Source organism: Elephas maximus, chromosome 3 (assembly GCF_024166365.1).
Source record: "Elephas maximus indicus isolate mEleMax1 chromosome 3, mEleMax1 primary haplotype, whole genome shotgun sequence".
In the NCBI taxonomy this organism is placed as follows: Eukaryota; Metazoa; Chordata; class Mammalia; order Proboscidea; family Elephantidae; genus Elephas; species Elephas maximus.
Window position 1 is genome coordinate 199129098 of NC_064821.1, and position 15923 is coordinate 199145020.

A 15923-nucleotide genomic window follows, 5' to 3' on the forward strand; every position below is an offset into this window, starting at 1 on the left:
GAGGCCACCCTAGACCTGCTAGCTTGTGGTGCCTGCAGAAAATGAGATTCTGGTACCCACGTCCTGGTACGTTTTAAATGTTGTCCTCACTTCTTCCCGTTCACACTTACGTGCGCTTCAGTCATGTCTGAAGGATCTTTCTGGGTGCCTGCTGTAGCCAGCACCTCACCTTGCTCTACTGGATGTGAGCAGAGTGCTTCTTTCTCCTTGCTTGGGGACTTGCTTGCCCACCCTTCTCTCTGCCCCTCCTCCCACAGGAACTCGAGGCCTGGAGGGGAAGGTGGCCCTTACCCTATTTTTGTACATGGCTGGTGCCCCTGCAGTGGATCAAAGATCACCAGCCCCATTTCTGTGATGAAGCATGTCTTCAGTTGTCTCAGAAATGGCCCTTTTGGGAAGAGACCAGTAGTCCTCCCCTCCCCACCCCGCCCCCATATTTTCTGCTCTGACTAGGGTCTTTTGGTCTTCTGTGCTGCCACCACTCTTCTTGGCCCCTAAGGGGCACCTTCCTTCCCACATTACATTAGTTGTAACTTGGAGGAAACTTCTTCCTTTGGCTCTCCAGGAACAGAGGGATCTTTTCAAAAGGAACTTTACTGAGAAACTCAGGGGAAGCAAGAGAATAAAAAGAGAAGCTGAAAACATACTGTAAAAATGGCGCACCAGAGGCATCTGACCTCCTCTGACTTCACAAGGGGGAAGGAGAATCAAGATCACTAGCCCAAGGCTGATTCCTATGAGGCGGAGGTCAGACATGCCTCCTATCTCTGCCGTCGTTATCTCTGACACCAACTGTCCCGCCTATGGCACTCTCTTTGCTGAGTCTAATAATTTGTTGCAGTGGTCACACACAATTCACAGACAATACTCATGATTGTGTTTATTAGGGAAGTAACAGGCTGGGGAGCCCCAGTGGTTTAGTGGTTAAAACCCTTGGCTGTTAACCAAAAGGTCAGTGGTTCAAACCCATCAGCTGCTCTGTGGGAGAGATATGGCAGTCTGCTTCTGTAAAGATTTACAGCCGTGGAAACCTGTGGGGCAGTACTGCTCTGTCTCATAGGGTCGCTATGAGTTGGAATTGACTCGATGGCAATGGGTTCAGGAACTCTCAGGATATAGTTTTTTGATCAGGACAGCCTCTTCGCAGCTGTGCCCACAAGCACACCTCTCTCTGGCCTGTTGGCCTCTGCCCTGCTCAGGCAAATGTTACAAAGCTTTCTGGCTTTGCCGATAAGTGCCCAGAGGCACCCCACTCCACCAACAAGCCTGATGCCCAAAGGCACTCAGCTTTCTCGTCCAGGCCCACGCGCCGTCTCTCCTTCCTCTGCTGCCGCTGTTCCTCTGCCACGGCTTCTCGCCGTCTTTAGTGTTACAGCTGTCTCTCTCTCAATCTCCTGGTTCCAGGAGCTTCTTAGTGCAGGGATCCTGGGTCCAAAAGACATGCTCCACTCCTGCCCCTTCTTTCTTGGTGGTGGTGAGACTGCCTCTGGGATGGCTCATGTTAAGCCTAGTGGGATGGCAAAATTGACCTGTCCCTTTGTTAAGGTTTCATATACCTTATTTGCATAGTCCCACTCAATCACTGTGTGTGAATCACAGTGACTTTGGCTAGAAGGGCCATGCCAAGGAATTCATTGCACTGCACACACACAGATCCACACATTTAGTTAACCAGTTGGTGTTGAGTCGATTCCAGCTCATGGTGACCTCACATGTGTTAGAGTGAAAGTGTGCTCCGTAGAGCTTTCAGTGGCTGATTTGTGTAAGTAGATCATCAGGCCTTTTTTTCTGAGGTACCTTTAGGTGGACTTGAACATTGAACCTTTTGGTTAGCAGCTGAGGGCGTTAACTGTTTGTGCCACCCAGGGATTCCACACATTTACTTGGCCTAGGCTAACTGAAGTTCCCAGGTTCCTAGGTTTCCGGGTTCCTGGGCATACAGGGGTCATTTCCTTTCCCTGCCCAGGTGGGTCTTATTTTGTGTCTTGGTCTGTAGTTACAGAGAACTGGGTTCATCACCCTTCTCAGTTCTTAACACGTTGTCATCACAGACTTCTTCCCTGCTCTGTATTCTACTTCCCCTTTCTGTCCTCAATCCCGCTCTCATTCTGCACCCTTGTTTTAGGCACCCTCGTTTTAGGCACCCTCTTCAATGTTTGATTCCTTAAAGCCTGTGTGTATTCTCATACAGCTTTAGTGTTGGTTTGTGTGTCTGTATGTTTTAATGTAAATTTACTTCTTTTTCCTGCTTCTCTCCCCCGACCCCTTAACACTATGTTTTGAAATACACCCACATTGTATAAACACCCAGTGTGTTGCGTCTTAACTCTGCATGGTTCCTAGAATACTCCTGACATCCTCACCGGTATTTGGATTATAACCCTCTTCCTAATTTTCCCCATTTTGATGGATAAGTAGTACTTCATTAATATTCTAATTTGCATTTCTCTGATTACTGGCGAGTGATTGCTTCATATATTTGTAGCCATTCAGGCCCCTTGGGAATTGCCTGTTCACCGCCTTTGCCCATTTTTCTGTCGAGTTCTTGTCTTTCTCTTGATTTGTAGTGAACTCTTTGCATACTCTAAATATTAATTCCTTGTTGGTTTTACATGCTGCATATGTTTTCCCTCGTCGGATGTCAGATAATGTTGCCCGTGCTGTGGTGTACTGAATTGAAATCTGTTACTTTGGCGTAATCATATCCACTCATTTTTCACTTTATGAAGAATGATTTGGGGATCTTATTTAAGAAGGCTTTTTTCTAGGGTTTGATGGAATCCTCAGTCTCTCCCATAGCCAGTTCCTAGTTGTGTCTGGGTTTGACACCAGTTTGTCCTCTTTGAGTCCCTGGACTGGGCTCACTGAGCTCTCTGTTTCTTGTCCCTGGAGAGGAAAGGCTTTTCATGCCACACACACGCCTGCACACATGCCCACAGACAGACACAGACACACACTTCCCAGGAGTCCAGCCCTGGTCCCAGATCGGCTTGTATGGCTTCAGGGGTAGGGGGTGAATAGAGGCCTGACCTTGCTCAGGCTGCTGGTGGGCCAGGACGGAGGGAAGAGGAGAGGTGGGTGTCTGGTCCAGACCCCTCCTGTCCCCCAGGCTTGTGGTGGCGGTGGAGGAGGCCTTCACTCACATTAAGCGGCTGCAGGAAGAGGAGCAGAAGAACCCCAGGGAGGTGATGGACCCCCGGGAGGCAGCCCAGGCTATCTTCGCGTCCATGGCCCGAGCCATGCAGAAGTACCTCCGGACCACCAAGCAGCAGCCTTACCACACCATGGAGAGCATCCTGCAGCACCTTGAGTTCTGCATCACGCACGACATGACGCCCAAGGTAGGCCCCTTCATCTTTCCCCAACTCTGGCCCTTCCTGCTTTCTTATTCTTTCAGTTCTTTTTCTCTTCTCCACTTCCTCCTTATAGTCTGTGCTCATCCCTATCCCAACTGTCGCGTTTCTGCATGGGATGAAGTTCTCAGGTGGATAAGGAGAGCAGGGGCTTAGGGGCTCTTGGGGGATGGACGAGACCTATTCCTCATCTCCAAGGTCTCTGGGATTCCAGGGTTCCTCGTCCAGGTCCAGACCCCCACCCCCACCTCCACCAGGTGGTCATTCCTCATCTCCAAGGTCTCTGGGATTCCAGTGTTCCTCGTCCAGGACCAGACCCCCACCCCCACCTCCACCAGATGGTCATTCCTCATCTCCAAGGTCTCTGGGATTCCAGTGTTCCTCGTCCAGGTCCAGACTCCCACCCCCACCTCCACCAGGTGGTCATTCCTCATCTCCAAGGTCTCTGGGATTCCAGTGTTCCTCGTCCAGGTCCAGACTCCCACCCCCACCTCCACCAGGTGGTCATTCCTCATTTTAAGCCACTGCCTGCCTCTCAACTCTATTGCCCACTTGCTAGAATTGCTTCCTCTGAGCCAGCCTTGGGGAACTGGTGACTTAAGATGCTGCAGTTTAGCTCTGACACCTCTGGCTTCCTCCTGGTGCAGACCAGCTTGGCGCTAACCATACCAGAGGTGTGGAGAAGAAGGAAGAATTAGAGAGGGCTTGTCCAGGTCATAGCATGGTGGCTATGGGGAGAAGAGCACAGGACAGCCGGCTTCCAGTCCTGATCCTGTTGAATGAACCACACTGCCTCTGTGGGCCCCAGCTTCCTCATTCATTAAAACAGGGTCTCAAGCAGATTCTCGGACATTCTGAGATTCTTATTTGTATTCATAGAGTGAGCTGGGGCGTCTTGGTTGACTTCAGGAACTGTGTCCTCAGCGAATGAAGGATAATGGGATGGGTAGGCAGAGATTCCTATGCAGCCCATTCTCCCCTCCTCAGGCCTTTCTGGAGCGGTATCTGGCGGCCGGTCCCACCATCCAGTACCACAAGGAACGCTGGCTGGCCAAACAGTGGACACTGGTAAGCGAGGAGCCGGTGACCAATGGGCTCAAGGATGGTATCGTCTTCCTCTTAAAGCGCCAGGACTTCAGCCTGGTGGTCAGCACCAAGAAGGTCCCGTTCTTCAAACTCTCCGAGGAATTTGTGGATCCCAAGTCACACAAGTTTGTCATGAGGCTGCAGTCTGAGACCTCTGTGTGACTGTGCAACAAGAGGGGAAGTGGGAGACTCTGGGGGGCTCCTGAGGGTGGCAGGAGGGCCTCGTTCTCAGGCCCGGCCACATTCCTGCCGCCTTTCTTCCTCTTGCTCTTGTTTTTTTACTTGAATTAACTTACCCCGATCCTGTTCCTTGCTTTACCCCGTGTGAACCCTGAGAGACCATCCTGCTGCCAACAGTACCTGGGAAGTCCCTCCTCCTTTTTTTTCCTTCACTTTTGTATCCCTCCAGGCCTGCAGGAATCAGTGCCTCTCCCTTCCTTCCCCTACCTCTGCCCCATGATAGTCTCTTCTGAAAGGGCAGGGCCCTCCCGATTGTACCTTCTCCCTCCTGAGACCCCACTCACAAACCCAGGCTCTTGTAGCAGTTCTTTCCAGTAGCCCCTGCAAGTTTTTCTCTGGGGGGCAAGGACAGAATTCCAGAGAACCATGGTGCCAAACCCCTCCAGGGCATACTCCAGAGGGAGGTGAAACCATTCCTCCTGCCCACCATCCCAAACCATCTTGGGGCAAGGATGCTCCTGGGTCCTCCCATGTTGCTCCAGAGTTAGGATTCTCCCTGCTGAGGTTGTTTGCTTCTAGCTCTTAGAGCTTCCTTCCCCCATCCACATCTACTTAGAGCAAGGAAAGAGCCTCCCTTTACTCTCAGATCTCCACTTTCCTTTTCTGACTTGTTTGGTCATATGTGACCATAGGCAAACTGAGGCAGAAACCCTCTGACCACTTTTCTGGGCCTTGGGGGAAGGTACCTTTCTTCTAATTGTCTTTCCTAGATAGCACCTGAGGGGAAGGGCAGGATAGATCCCTGGGGTCCGAGAGGGACCCTGTGGATGTCACTGACCCTTGCCTTCTGAACTTACCTTCATCCTTCCCATTGAAGGGTGACCTGCAGATTCCAGTACAGACTTAGTGGTACGCGGATCCTGACTCAACCACGGTGGTCTTAGACAAACGATTTCCTTTCCCTCACCAGCCGCCCCAGTCCCGCTGTCTCCTCTCAGCTCCAGAGACCGTGGCCTCACCTCTTTGTGGGGGAGGAGCCAGCAGCCTTAAGTCCAATTCTTTGCCTCAGGGCTTGCCTTTCCTTGGCCGTCCAGGGTCCCCTTCTCTCTCTCCCTGCCTGGTTCTCTGGGCTCTGGCCTTCCTCTCTATCTCGGTGAGGGACAAGCATTGCTGCCTTTTGTGAACACTCAGCCCCTCCCCCCATTAAGCTTCCATCCTTTCTGTGCCAAATCCACTTTCTCAATAGTTCAGGGCTCATTTTGAGGAACACTCTTTGGCCCTCAAATACATATTACCAGTGTAAATACGAGCTCAGACACCTTTAAACTAGGTGGTTTTAGCCAAGGGGCATAGAACTAGGGAGCACCCATCTCCATCTAGCCAGGATCCATGTGGAGGACCAGTTCTGATGGCTGGGATGGAGCATGTACCCGAGCCAAACAACAGCAACAAAAAAACCGAGCCCACTGCTGTCAAGTCCATTCCAACTTATGGTGACCCCATGTGTTACATAGTAGAGCTTCTCCATAGGGTTTTCTTGGCTATAATCTTTACAGAAGCAGACATCCAGGCCAGTTGTTTCAACACCCACAACACCCTTGATAGGCCCTCCTCTCCCCTGGAGAACTCACTGGTACTTGCCTTGCAGAGTGTACCCTGGGGTGAGATTCCCACTGACTCCTCCCCAGGGAGACCTCTTCTCTGTGGTTGGCAGCCCTGGGGGATGATGGAGCCCAGGGCTGATCCGGGTTTCTCCTGCTACCCTTTCTGAAAAGGTATATCCATCCCCTCTACCACTTAGAGAGGGCCCTTCAGCCACTGCTTGCCATGTCCCTGTGGGGTGGGCTACAGGGCTGGGTTAGGCAGGGTCTCCTGATCAGCCTTGGACTGGGGCTGTGGGTCTTTAGGGAGGCCTGTGTGAAATATGTCCTGTCCTGGGGCTTCTGGGAAGGTATTTTTTCTTCTCTTCGAAAACGTGGTTTCAGAGGAGACCCCCTGGGTTACATTTCTAAATACCTCACTATCCTGGAAAATGGGGCATGGATGGTGATTGGGGTCACTGCCTTTTGTGGGCAGGAGTGGGACGTGGTGTGGTTTGAGGAGCGGGTTGGGGTAGGGAGAGGGAATGTGTTTGGCGTCTTAGCGGCTGCCCTAGGTTAGGGGCGGGGGAGTGTTAATTTTAAGAATCTGCCATCTTTTTAATCACTGTGATTTTTTCATTCCTTTGTCCTATAACAAAAAGAAATTGTTTCCCCCAGCGATCTCTCCAAGCACTAAGGGCTGTGACTGAGAATGGTAGCGTTTTGGTCCTTTGTGTCAGAACTGTGGTATCTTTGTCTCTTATTATTATTATTATTATTTGTTAAAGCATCAGGATGAACTGTCGTATGTATGGATGTGTGTTTGTCTTTCACTTCTCTTACACGGGAAGCTGTCTTCATGATGTGAACTACTGTGGGCAGGCAGCAGACTCAGGCCCTCTGAGCAGAGTTTCCCACTTTGCCTGTCCCACTGCTTGCTGGATTGCCTCCTTCTTCCACCGGGGTGTCCACTGGTGTGTCCACCTGTTACAGCCCCTTCCCCATATTGCCGTAGGGGATGCTGTGGCTGGGCCTCTGTTTTCTATGACTACATGGCCTCCTAGTTCATCCCACCCTACCTGTTTAGGCCTTCTTTCCCATGACCTTGGCACATCTGGCCCCCTCCCCTCCACACCAGGACACCGTGCCTCAGTCCTTCACCTACCTCGCCCCTCTGCCGCTGCCTCCACTGGTCCCGGTCTCCTATGCTAGCCTTTTGTGCTCTCTCTGCTTATTCTTGTATATTTCCATCTGTCATCTTTCATTTTTTCCTTCCTGCCCTCCTTCATTTCAGCCCTTCATTGCTCACTTCCCGACCCCTCCCTTCAGTATTCCTGCTGCAGACCTTGATAGAGCACCTGGGACTAGACATTGGGAGCCCTGGGTCCTTCTCACCTGAGACATCTGTTTCCCAGGGTTTCTGCTTCTCTCCTTCTCTGTTGGGCCCAGATGAGCTCCCTTGCCCCTCCGTGGTGTCTGTCAGTCTGTCTGTCTTCTTCTTCTGCCCTCCCCATGGGGGCCAGTATCTGCTGATAGATTCAGTCCTGGTGTGTGATTGTTGTGACTCGTCCTGCCCTGTGTGAAAGGAACGGGTTTGTTTGTTTTTTTTTTGGAGGCCCCTCCAAGTGAGATTGTAAATGTAGAATTTTCCACGGTTGGATCTACCCACCACCTTGGATCTAGATTTTGTTTTTCTTTTTTTTGGGTTACAGAGCTGAGACCTTGTGCATGCATGTAGAAAATTGTAAAATGTAAAAAAAAAAAAAAGTTTTTTTTTTTTTTAATATATAAAAAGCTTGTTTTTACAGTTTGCAGTGGATCTAAACATTATGGCAAATTTAGGTTTGTTTTTTTTTCTTAATCATAGGAACTAAAACTGTACAAATTTTTTTTTTATATATAAAATAAAGACATTTGACTTTTGTGGGGGCATTCTGTTGCTTTGGTTTTGTTACAGGTAGTGGGAGCAAAGACGGGCCTCAGTGGAAATAGAAAGGGAAGAGGGAATATATGCTGTTTGTTCAGGGAGTAGATGGGCCAGCAGGGGGCAGTGTAAGCTTGTCATTGTTCCTCAGGATGTGTTGGAGGGAAGTGGGAGAATATAAACGGAAACTGCTTATTCTGAACCCTGATTCTGAGGAGAGAGAAAGGTAGGAAGGAGAGGATTTAGCTGTTCCCTGGAGTAGTGGTAAGGATAAAGAAGAAGGAAAAATTACTTCTGGGTAGATCTCTGGAGCAATCTGTATGGCTTGTGTGTGTGTGGGAAACCCTGGTGGCATAGTGCCTAAGAGCTACGGCTGCTAACCAAAGGGCTGGCAGTTCAAATCCACCAGGTGCTCCTTGGAAACCTTATGGGGCAGTTTTACTCTGTCCTATAGGGTCGCTATGAGTTGTAATCGACTCAATGGCAATGGGTTTTTTTTGTGTGTATATAGCTCCAAGGTGAGGGGTGGGAGTCGGGCCTCTAGGACCGAAGACACCATAGCAATTTCAGAGAAGCAGTTGCTTCCCAGGGGATAGTCGATGGTTTCAGTCATCAACTGAAAGGCAGGGCAGACACGGATCACCCAGGTGCTTATAACATATTTCATCAAGAAAAATTCCTGAAGCATGTCTCATTTCTAAATATGTATACCATTATCTCTCTCACCCTTTAGGCACTACACAAAAGAATATTTTAGCAAAAACTATTTAAAATGAAAATGTTTCACTGGCACTGTGGTGTTGGTAATGGAACATCAAGCCCTTTTCCCAGCTGTCCAGACTTGACCTTTTCTCCATGACCTTGGGCAAAATAGCATGTAAACAGTCTTCTAAGATTAAAAGCAAACAGACCCCTCCCCCATCCCATACTTTTCCAGGCTCTGGGCGATGTAAAGGGTTAATGCACTTAGCTGCTAACCATAAGTTTGACAGTTCAAGTCCACCCAGTGGCACCTTGGGAGAAAGGCCTGGCGACCTACTGAAAAATCAGCCACTGAAAACCCTGTGGAGCTCAGTTCTACTCTGACACACACATGGAGCCGCCATGAGTTGGACTCAACTCGATGGCACCTGGTACAACTGAGGATGCAAAGATAAGAGAGGGTTGGTCGTTGTCCTGGAGGAACACCCAGTCTACAGGAGGTGACAGACCCAATAACATCATGTCAGGCTGTGTGGGTTCTCAGTGTTCACAGGCAGAGTGCAGAGACCAGCCCTGGCTGGATTCCAAAGAGGTCAGTGATCTTCCTCCTTCAAGAAATTTAGGGAGTTTTTTAAGAACCAACAGGGAGCAACACAATCTCCATGAAGGAAGGGACTTCATTTTGTTCATCTCAGTATCCCTAGCATCTACACCAGTTCCTCACATATAGTTGGTGCTCAATAAATATTTTTCAAAGGAATAAATTAAAAAACCTAAATACAATAAGGATATGTAAAAGATCATATACTTGCTTTTCCCTTTAAAATTGCACTCAAATCTTTCTCATGCAAAAAACAAACAAACTGGTCCCTTGAAACTGTATCCCCCATTTTCACAGCTCTTTTTTCTAACCGGGCTTATGCAGAAATAGTTTCTTAGTTCTTCATCTCAAAGCCAACTTTTGACTTATTGTGACCAAATTTCCACCCCGGCATGCTTCTGAAATTACTGCTTCTAATGGCCAACTTAAATATATATCTTTTAGGTTTGAAAACCCTGGTAACATAGTGGTTAAGAGCTACGGTTGCTAACCAAAAGGTCAGCAGCTCGAATCCACAAGGCGCTCCTTGAAAACTGTGTGGGGCAGTTCTATTCTGTCTTATAGGGTCACTATGAGTCGAAATCAACTTGAGGGCAACAGGTTTCTTGTAGGTTTAGTAAGATTTTATTCAGAGTCCCTGGGTGGCAGAAACAGTTAAGCAGTTGACTACTAGCTGAAAGGTTGGTGGTTCGAATGCATCAGAGGTGCCTTGGAAGATGGACCTGGCAATCTGCTTCTGAAAGATCACACCCTTGAAAACCCTATGGAGCAGTTCTGCTCTGCACACTTGGGGTCATCATGAGTCTGAATCGACTCGACAGCAACTAACGTCAACAAGTTTTATTCAGTGCCTACGATGCTTACTCAGTGGCTTTACTAAAGGGCTTTGGTTTGTAAAGATATTCGGTCCTCCCCTCACTGAGCTAACTTTTTGTGGACCCTTGAGGAGTCTATTTAATCTCACAGGCCTCCTCTCCTAACTCTGGCCCAGGAGTTAATAGATTTTAGGCAGATTTCAATATTTGATCTACGGGATCATGTTTTCTCTAGTGGGTTGCTGAAAGCATGAGTAACAAAGGGTATCTGTAACTTTTATCTGAAAGGCCGTGTTTGCTGTGCAAAGTTTGACGTGGAAGTACTTCACATACCACTGAAGATGGGGACTCAGCTTGGTAGACTGTCAGGGCCATATAAGGGAAGTTTCCTTAGCATTGCTGCCCAGATGAGATTTTCTGGCTTCTGCTTTGAAATGCATCCAGGAGAGGTAACTGGGGACTGGGGCTCTGGGTAAGGAGACATAAGCGTCTTCAGTCATAGTTCTTAGCGGTTTCCTTGTTAGTTTTTTTTTTGTTTGAGTCAGTTTAATGACTTCTACAGAGCTGTAAGCCTGCTGTTTAACATAACCCCTGACTTCTTTGTCAGTTTGAGCGTGTGATGGAAATGCTCTTCCAATCACTAGGAAGGCTGGGGTGGGGCAAGGCAGCCTTTGGAAAACCATTATAGCATCAGTGCACAAGTGGTCATGGAAGATGCTAGAGATAGTTTAAAACAACAACAACAACAACAAAAAAAAAACTGAACTGGTTGCCATTGAATTGATTTGACTCATGGCGACCTCATGTGTCAGAGTAGAGCTGTGCTCCGTTTTCAATAGCTTATTTTTCAGAAGTAGTTCACTGGCCTTGCTTCCAAAGAGAGATAGTAAAGGACCATCTGTCTTAGTTACCTAGTGCTGCTATAACAGAGAAGTTTATTTCCTCACAGTAAAGTAGGCTAAAAGTCCAAATTCAAGGTGTCAGCTCCAGGGGAAGGCTCTCTATCTTTGTCGGCCTTCTCATCAATGTTTCCCCAGACTAGGAGTTTCTTCGCACAGGGACCTGGGTCCAAAGGACTTACTCTGCTCCCAGCACTGCTCTCTTGGTGGTATGAGGTCCTGTCTCTCTGCTTGCTTCTTTCTTTTATATCTCAAGAGATTGCCTTAAGACACAATCCAATCTTGTAGATTGAGTCCTGCCTCACTAAGACAACTGCCGCCCATCCTCCCTCATTAACTTCATAGAGGCAGGATTTACAACATAGAGGAAAATCACACAATACTGGGAATCATGGCCGAGCCAAATTGATACACGCATTTTTGGGAGGACATTATTCAACCCATGACAACCATCTACATAATAGATCTTGGAGAAGCGTCTTCTCCATCCAGCTCTCCAATTTTCTTAAGGCTGAGAATCCAGTCCATTTTTCCTGTTACAAAGGGCAGGCAAAGGGCAGAGCAGACGTGATATCCCAGTAGCTCTTAACAGGAAATGGCAAATCATAGGAGAAAGGACTAGTTTGGAGTTGGGGAAATTGGGCAAGGCATTGACTTCTCTCACTTCATCTCAAATTTTTAGGAAACACTGTGTTCTAGGCAATGGGATACAAAGAAAAATAAAACATTGCCCCACCCTCTAGGAGCCCAGGGAGCTTTGACTCGGTAAAATTGGGAAGTTTTATTATTTTGTAACCTGTTGTGTAGCCAACCCAAGGAAGTATTCCCTAGGGGTGGTAAGGGTCCTCTGAAGCCATCATTTTGGGAGTGCATTGAGGTTGATAGTCACCAACTCAAAAAAAGCCATCTGTACTCTTTGATATCCTATATGCGGAATAACTTTGGTTGGAAAATATTGGTGTAAGGTTACCTTCTGTTGTGTCCTGTGCCTTCTGCTTGCTTTTGGACACAGTCCGTGGGCTCCCTTACCCAGGATAAACGTGGTTAAAAAGTGAAAGTGCATGCTGTTTCTTCTGGGTCCCTTAAACTGGATCGCTGTGGAGCTTGGAAACCTGATAAAGACAACCCAAGAGGAAAAGGAAGGTCTGGTAGTCCATCAACGAGGTGACAGCTGAAAATTTGCATAGTGGACTTAACTTGGTGGGGGGTTTTGCTCCTTTCAATTTCCTGTTAATGTTTTGTTATTTCTGATATACGAATGTGTGATTTTAGGGTGTGGTTGACCAGGATAGTTCTTTACTCCAATAAAGAACTGTTGTTGAAGGACTGCTTGTCTTCTGCCTATTTGTTGTTGTTGCCATTGAGTTGATTCTGACTCATGGCGACCCCATGCTTATTTACTTCAATCCAGACACAGCAACTCCAGCCTCAAGATGGAATCCAGTCAAAAAAGCAGGGAAAGCTGACCTTGCAGATTTTATTATCAAGGACTAGTCAGCAATTCAGTACTTATGGTTTGGACCATATTGAAGAATTTGACACCAAGTAATCTGCTTCCTAAGATTGAAGTGTTTGTTGTTGTTAGCTGCCGTCAAGTCGACTCTGACTCAAGACAACCTTATGTACAACAGAACTAAACAGTGCCCAGTCCGGTGTCTTCCTCCCAGTTGCTAGCATGTTTGAGTCCATCGTTGCATTTACTGTGCAATCCATCTCATGGAAGGTCTCCCATGCCCTTGATGGCCCTCTCCTTCTGTAAACATGATGTCCTCCTCTAGCAGTCGATCCTGTCTGATGAGGTGTCCAAAGCAAGCCAGTCAGATGGTGTTCTGTTGTGATCCATAAGGTTTTCATTGACTAATTTTTGGAATTAGATTGCCAGGCCTTTCTTCCTAATCTGTCTTAGCCTGGAAGCACTGCTGAAACCTGTCCACAATGAGTGATTCTGATGGTATTTGAAATACCGGTGGCATAGCTTCCGGTAGCATAGCAACATGCGAGGTACCACAGTACAACAAACTGACAGAACAGTAGTGGAATGTTTAGGTGGTCTTAATTCTCTCTTGAAGTAGGCCCCCAAAATAAAGCTTCTCAAACTTTAATTGTGCGTATCACTTGGGGATTTTGTAAAAAGACAGATTCTGATTTGATAGGTCTGGGGTAGGGTCTGAGACTCAGCATTTCTGAGAAGTTCTTAGGTGATGCTGCTGCAGGAAATCTGCAGACCTTACCTTGAGTAAAAACCCATTGCCATTGAGTTGATTCCAATTCATAGTGACCCTATAGGACAAAATAGAATTACCCCATGGATTTCCAAGGAGCACCTGGTGGATATGAACCACAACTTTTGGTTAGCAGTCACAGCTCTTAACCACTGTACCACCAGGGTTCCTACCTTGAGTAGCAAGGCCTAAAAAGCTTTATGTACTCATGGCAGTTTGAGGGGCCCAAACATGCCTTACTCTAAGATATTTGATCTAAGGGATCAAAACTGTTAAGAGATCAAAATTGTTAAGAGATCTAAATTTCATGAATGTAATCAATAGCTTGGTAAAGTCCATGTTGTTTATGTTATAGAATTACACCATCTGTATCAAATTGTGATTTTATGGGACTTCTAAATAATATGTTGTGAGACGGCCTTATGGGTGGAACTGATGCAGAAACAGTTCAGTGGACCCCTTAACTGATCTAAACAAGAGGTTTATAATGGTACAAAAAAGAGCCAAGATGGTAAGACTATCAATAAAGGCAACAGAGATGAAAGGAACAGTTTACAATATAGATAACCTATAGGCAGAAACTTCTTGCCAACATGATCAGTAGAACAGAGGAAATTCAGTAGTTCGACCAAGTGTTGGAGAATTTTAGATAAGATGCCTTACTGTACTTCAGTATGTCTATGGGTATGGAATGAAAGAAAACCATGATCATCATATGTTGATCTTCTAAAAATACCTCCTCAAAGTTCTTTGCTAAAGTCCTGATCACGATGCAAACTTCAATATCATGACAGTCATGCCATTGACTGGAAGCGGCTTTTTCTGTGTTCAGAGCTTTTCGCTTATGCAGTCATCCGACGGATATTTGCTGAGCACATTCTATGCCAGACACTGGTGATGTGGCAGTGAATAACTCAGATATGGACTTTGTTCTCAAACAGGTACTGGTCCATAATTTCAAGTGTCGTGGATGTACTGTAGAAGTATAGGGGGCTGTGGGATCTTATACAGAAATAGAAACCTAACCCCGTGGAAGAGTGGGGACTGTCAGGGAAGGTTTCCTTGGAAAAGAGAAAAAAAAAAAAAAGTCATTTCAGCTCCATGGAAAAACTTCTGCTTAAACAGGTGGGGTACAAACCCTTTTTTATCAGAAGACTCTTCTTTTTCTCTTTAATGAGGAAACTGCAAGGAATTGCTGTCTAAGAAATGAGTGTCAAAATCACCGGGCCTTCGGAAGTTATTAATAGATTTCCTGGAGAACTGACTGAGTGTTATTTTATTAGGAACCAGCGATGGCAATTGAACTAAAAGTTATAAACGAAGCTTTTATTTCTAAGGATAAAATAAAAAGAGGGAGGAAGAAGAATTGGAGTACCTAATGTACCTTGCTTGTGTACCCTTGATGGACTACACCAGTTGTTTAATACTAAAGAGAGGAAGAATCTGTGGAAACCTCTCGTGTTTATACCATAAAACCCATACATTTGTTCTTGCAATTCCTCAGTTGCCATGGATCTTCCTGAGGGTGGAGTCTTTGTTGAACTTGGACTTGCCAAAGCTTATAAACAGTTGTTGAAACAGTACTTACTACTTCAGGAGAAGTCTGAGTTAAGCATTTTCAGTTCAGAATTTTATTTTCTCTTGAATTATTCTTAAAAAAAAATTTTTTTTTTTGGTGAAAATATACAAAGCAAAAGATGTGTCATTTCAACAATTTCCACATGTACAATTCTTGGCATCAATTACATTCTTCAAGTTGTGCCACCATCCTCTCTATCCTTTGCCAAATTCTTCCAGCACCCTCAGTATAAACTTACTGCCCCCTAAACTTCTCATCTAACCTTTCCAGCTGCTGTTGTCAGTTTGATCCCACATAGATAATTCTTTAAAAGAGTGCAGTGCTCTAATCAGATATATTTACTAATTGTTATGGATTGAATTGTGTCCCCCAAAAGTATGTGTTGTAAATCCTACTATACCTGTGGTTATAATCCCATTTGGGACTAGGACTTGCTTTGTTATGTCAATGAGGCAGTATTAGCGTAGGATGTCTTGAGTCAATCTGTTTGAGAAATGAAAGAGCAGATTAAGAGAGTATTGAGGAAGCAGAGATGAGGAAATATACATGTTATGCCACATGAAGATCACCAAGGAGCCAAGGAAGAGAGGCTGAAAAGAGACAAAGACCCTCTCCCAGAGCTGACAGGTAAAGCTTTACGCTAGAGCCCGTACCCTTGAATTTGGACTTCTAGCCTCCTAAACTGTAAGAAAATTAATTTGTTAAAGCCACTTACTTGTGGTATTTTTGTTATAGCAGCACTAGATAATTAAGACTCTAAATAAACTAAACTGTTGTTTGGGTCAAAGAAGACGTCATCCCCTCGAATTTTTAGCAAGCTGAGTGGTAGTCTTATTTCCTAGGCTTCTTGGTATGGCATATATTATGACTAAGGAGATGCCCAAGAAGGCCTTCTAGGTGCTCCGGGCAAGACCCCACAAAGTGTTAGTATCTTGGAAGGTCATTACTGGTTCAGACATTCTATTTTTTATCAGTTAATCAG

At 46.3% G+C, this 15923-nt stretch overlaps 1 protein-coding gene across 1 annotated transcript in view; it reads left to right on the plus strand.

Moving 5' to 3' along the window:
• The window catches only part of VANGL2 (VANGL planar cell polarity protein 2), a 29350-nt gene extending 22634 nt beyond the window's left edge, over nt 1–6716 (plus strand). Inside the window, exons 7-8 of the mRNA XM_049880977.1 lie at nt 3110–3341; nt 4341–6716. Coding sequence (XP_049736934.1) covers nt 3110–3341; nt 4341–4601 — 493 coding nt within the window. The 3' untranslated portion in view covers nt 4602–6716. The remainder of the gene's footprint in view (nt 1–3109; nt 3342–4340) is intronic.
• Nucleotides 6717–15923: the final 9207 nt, after the last annotated feature.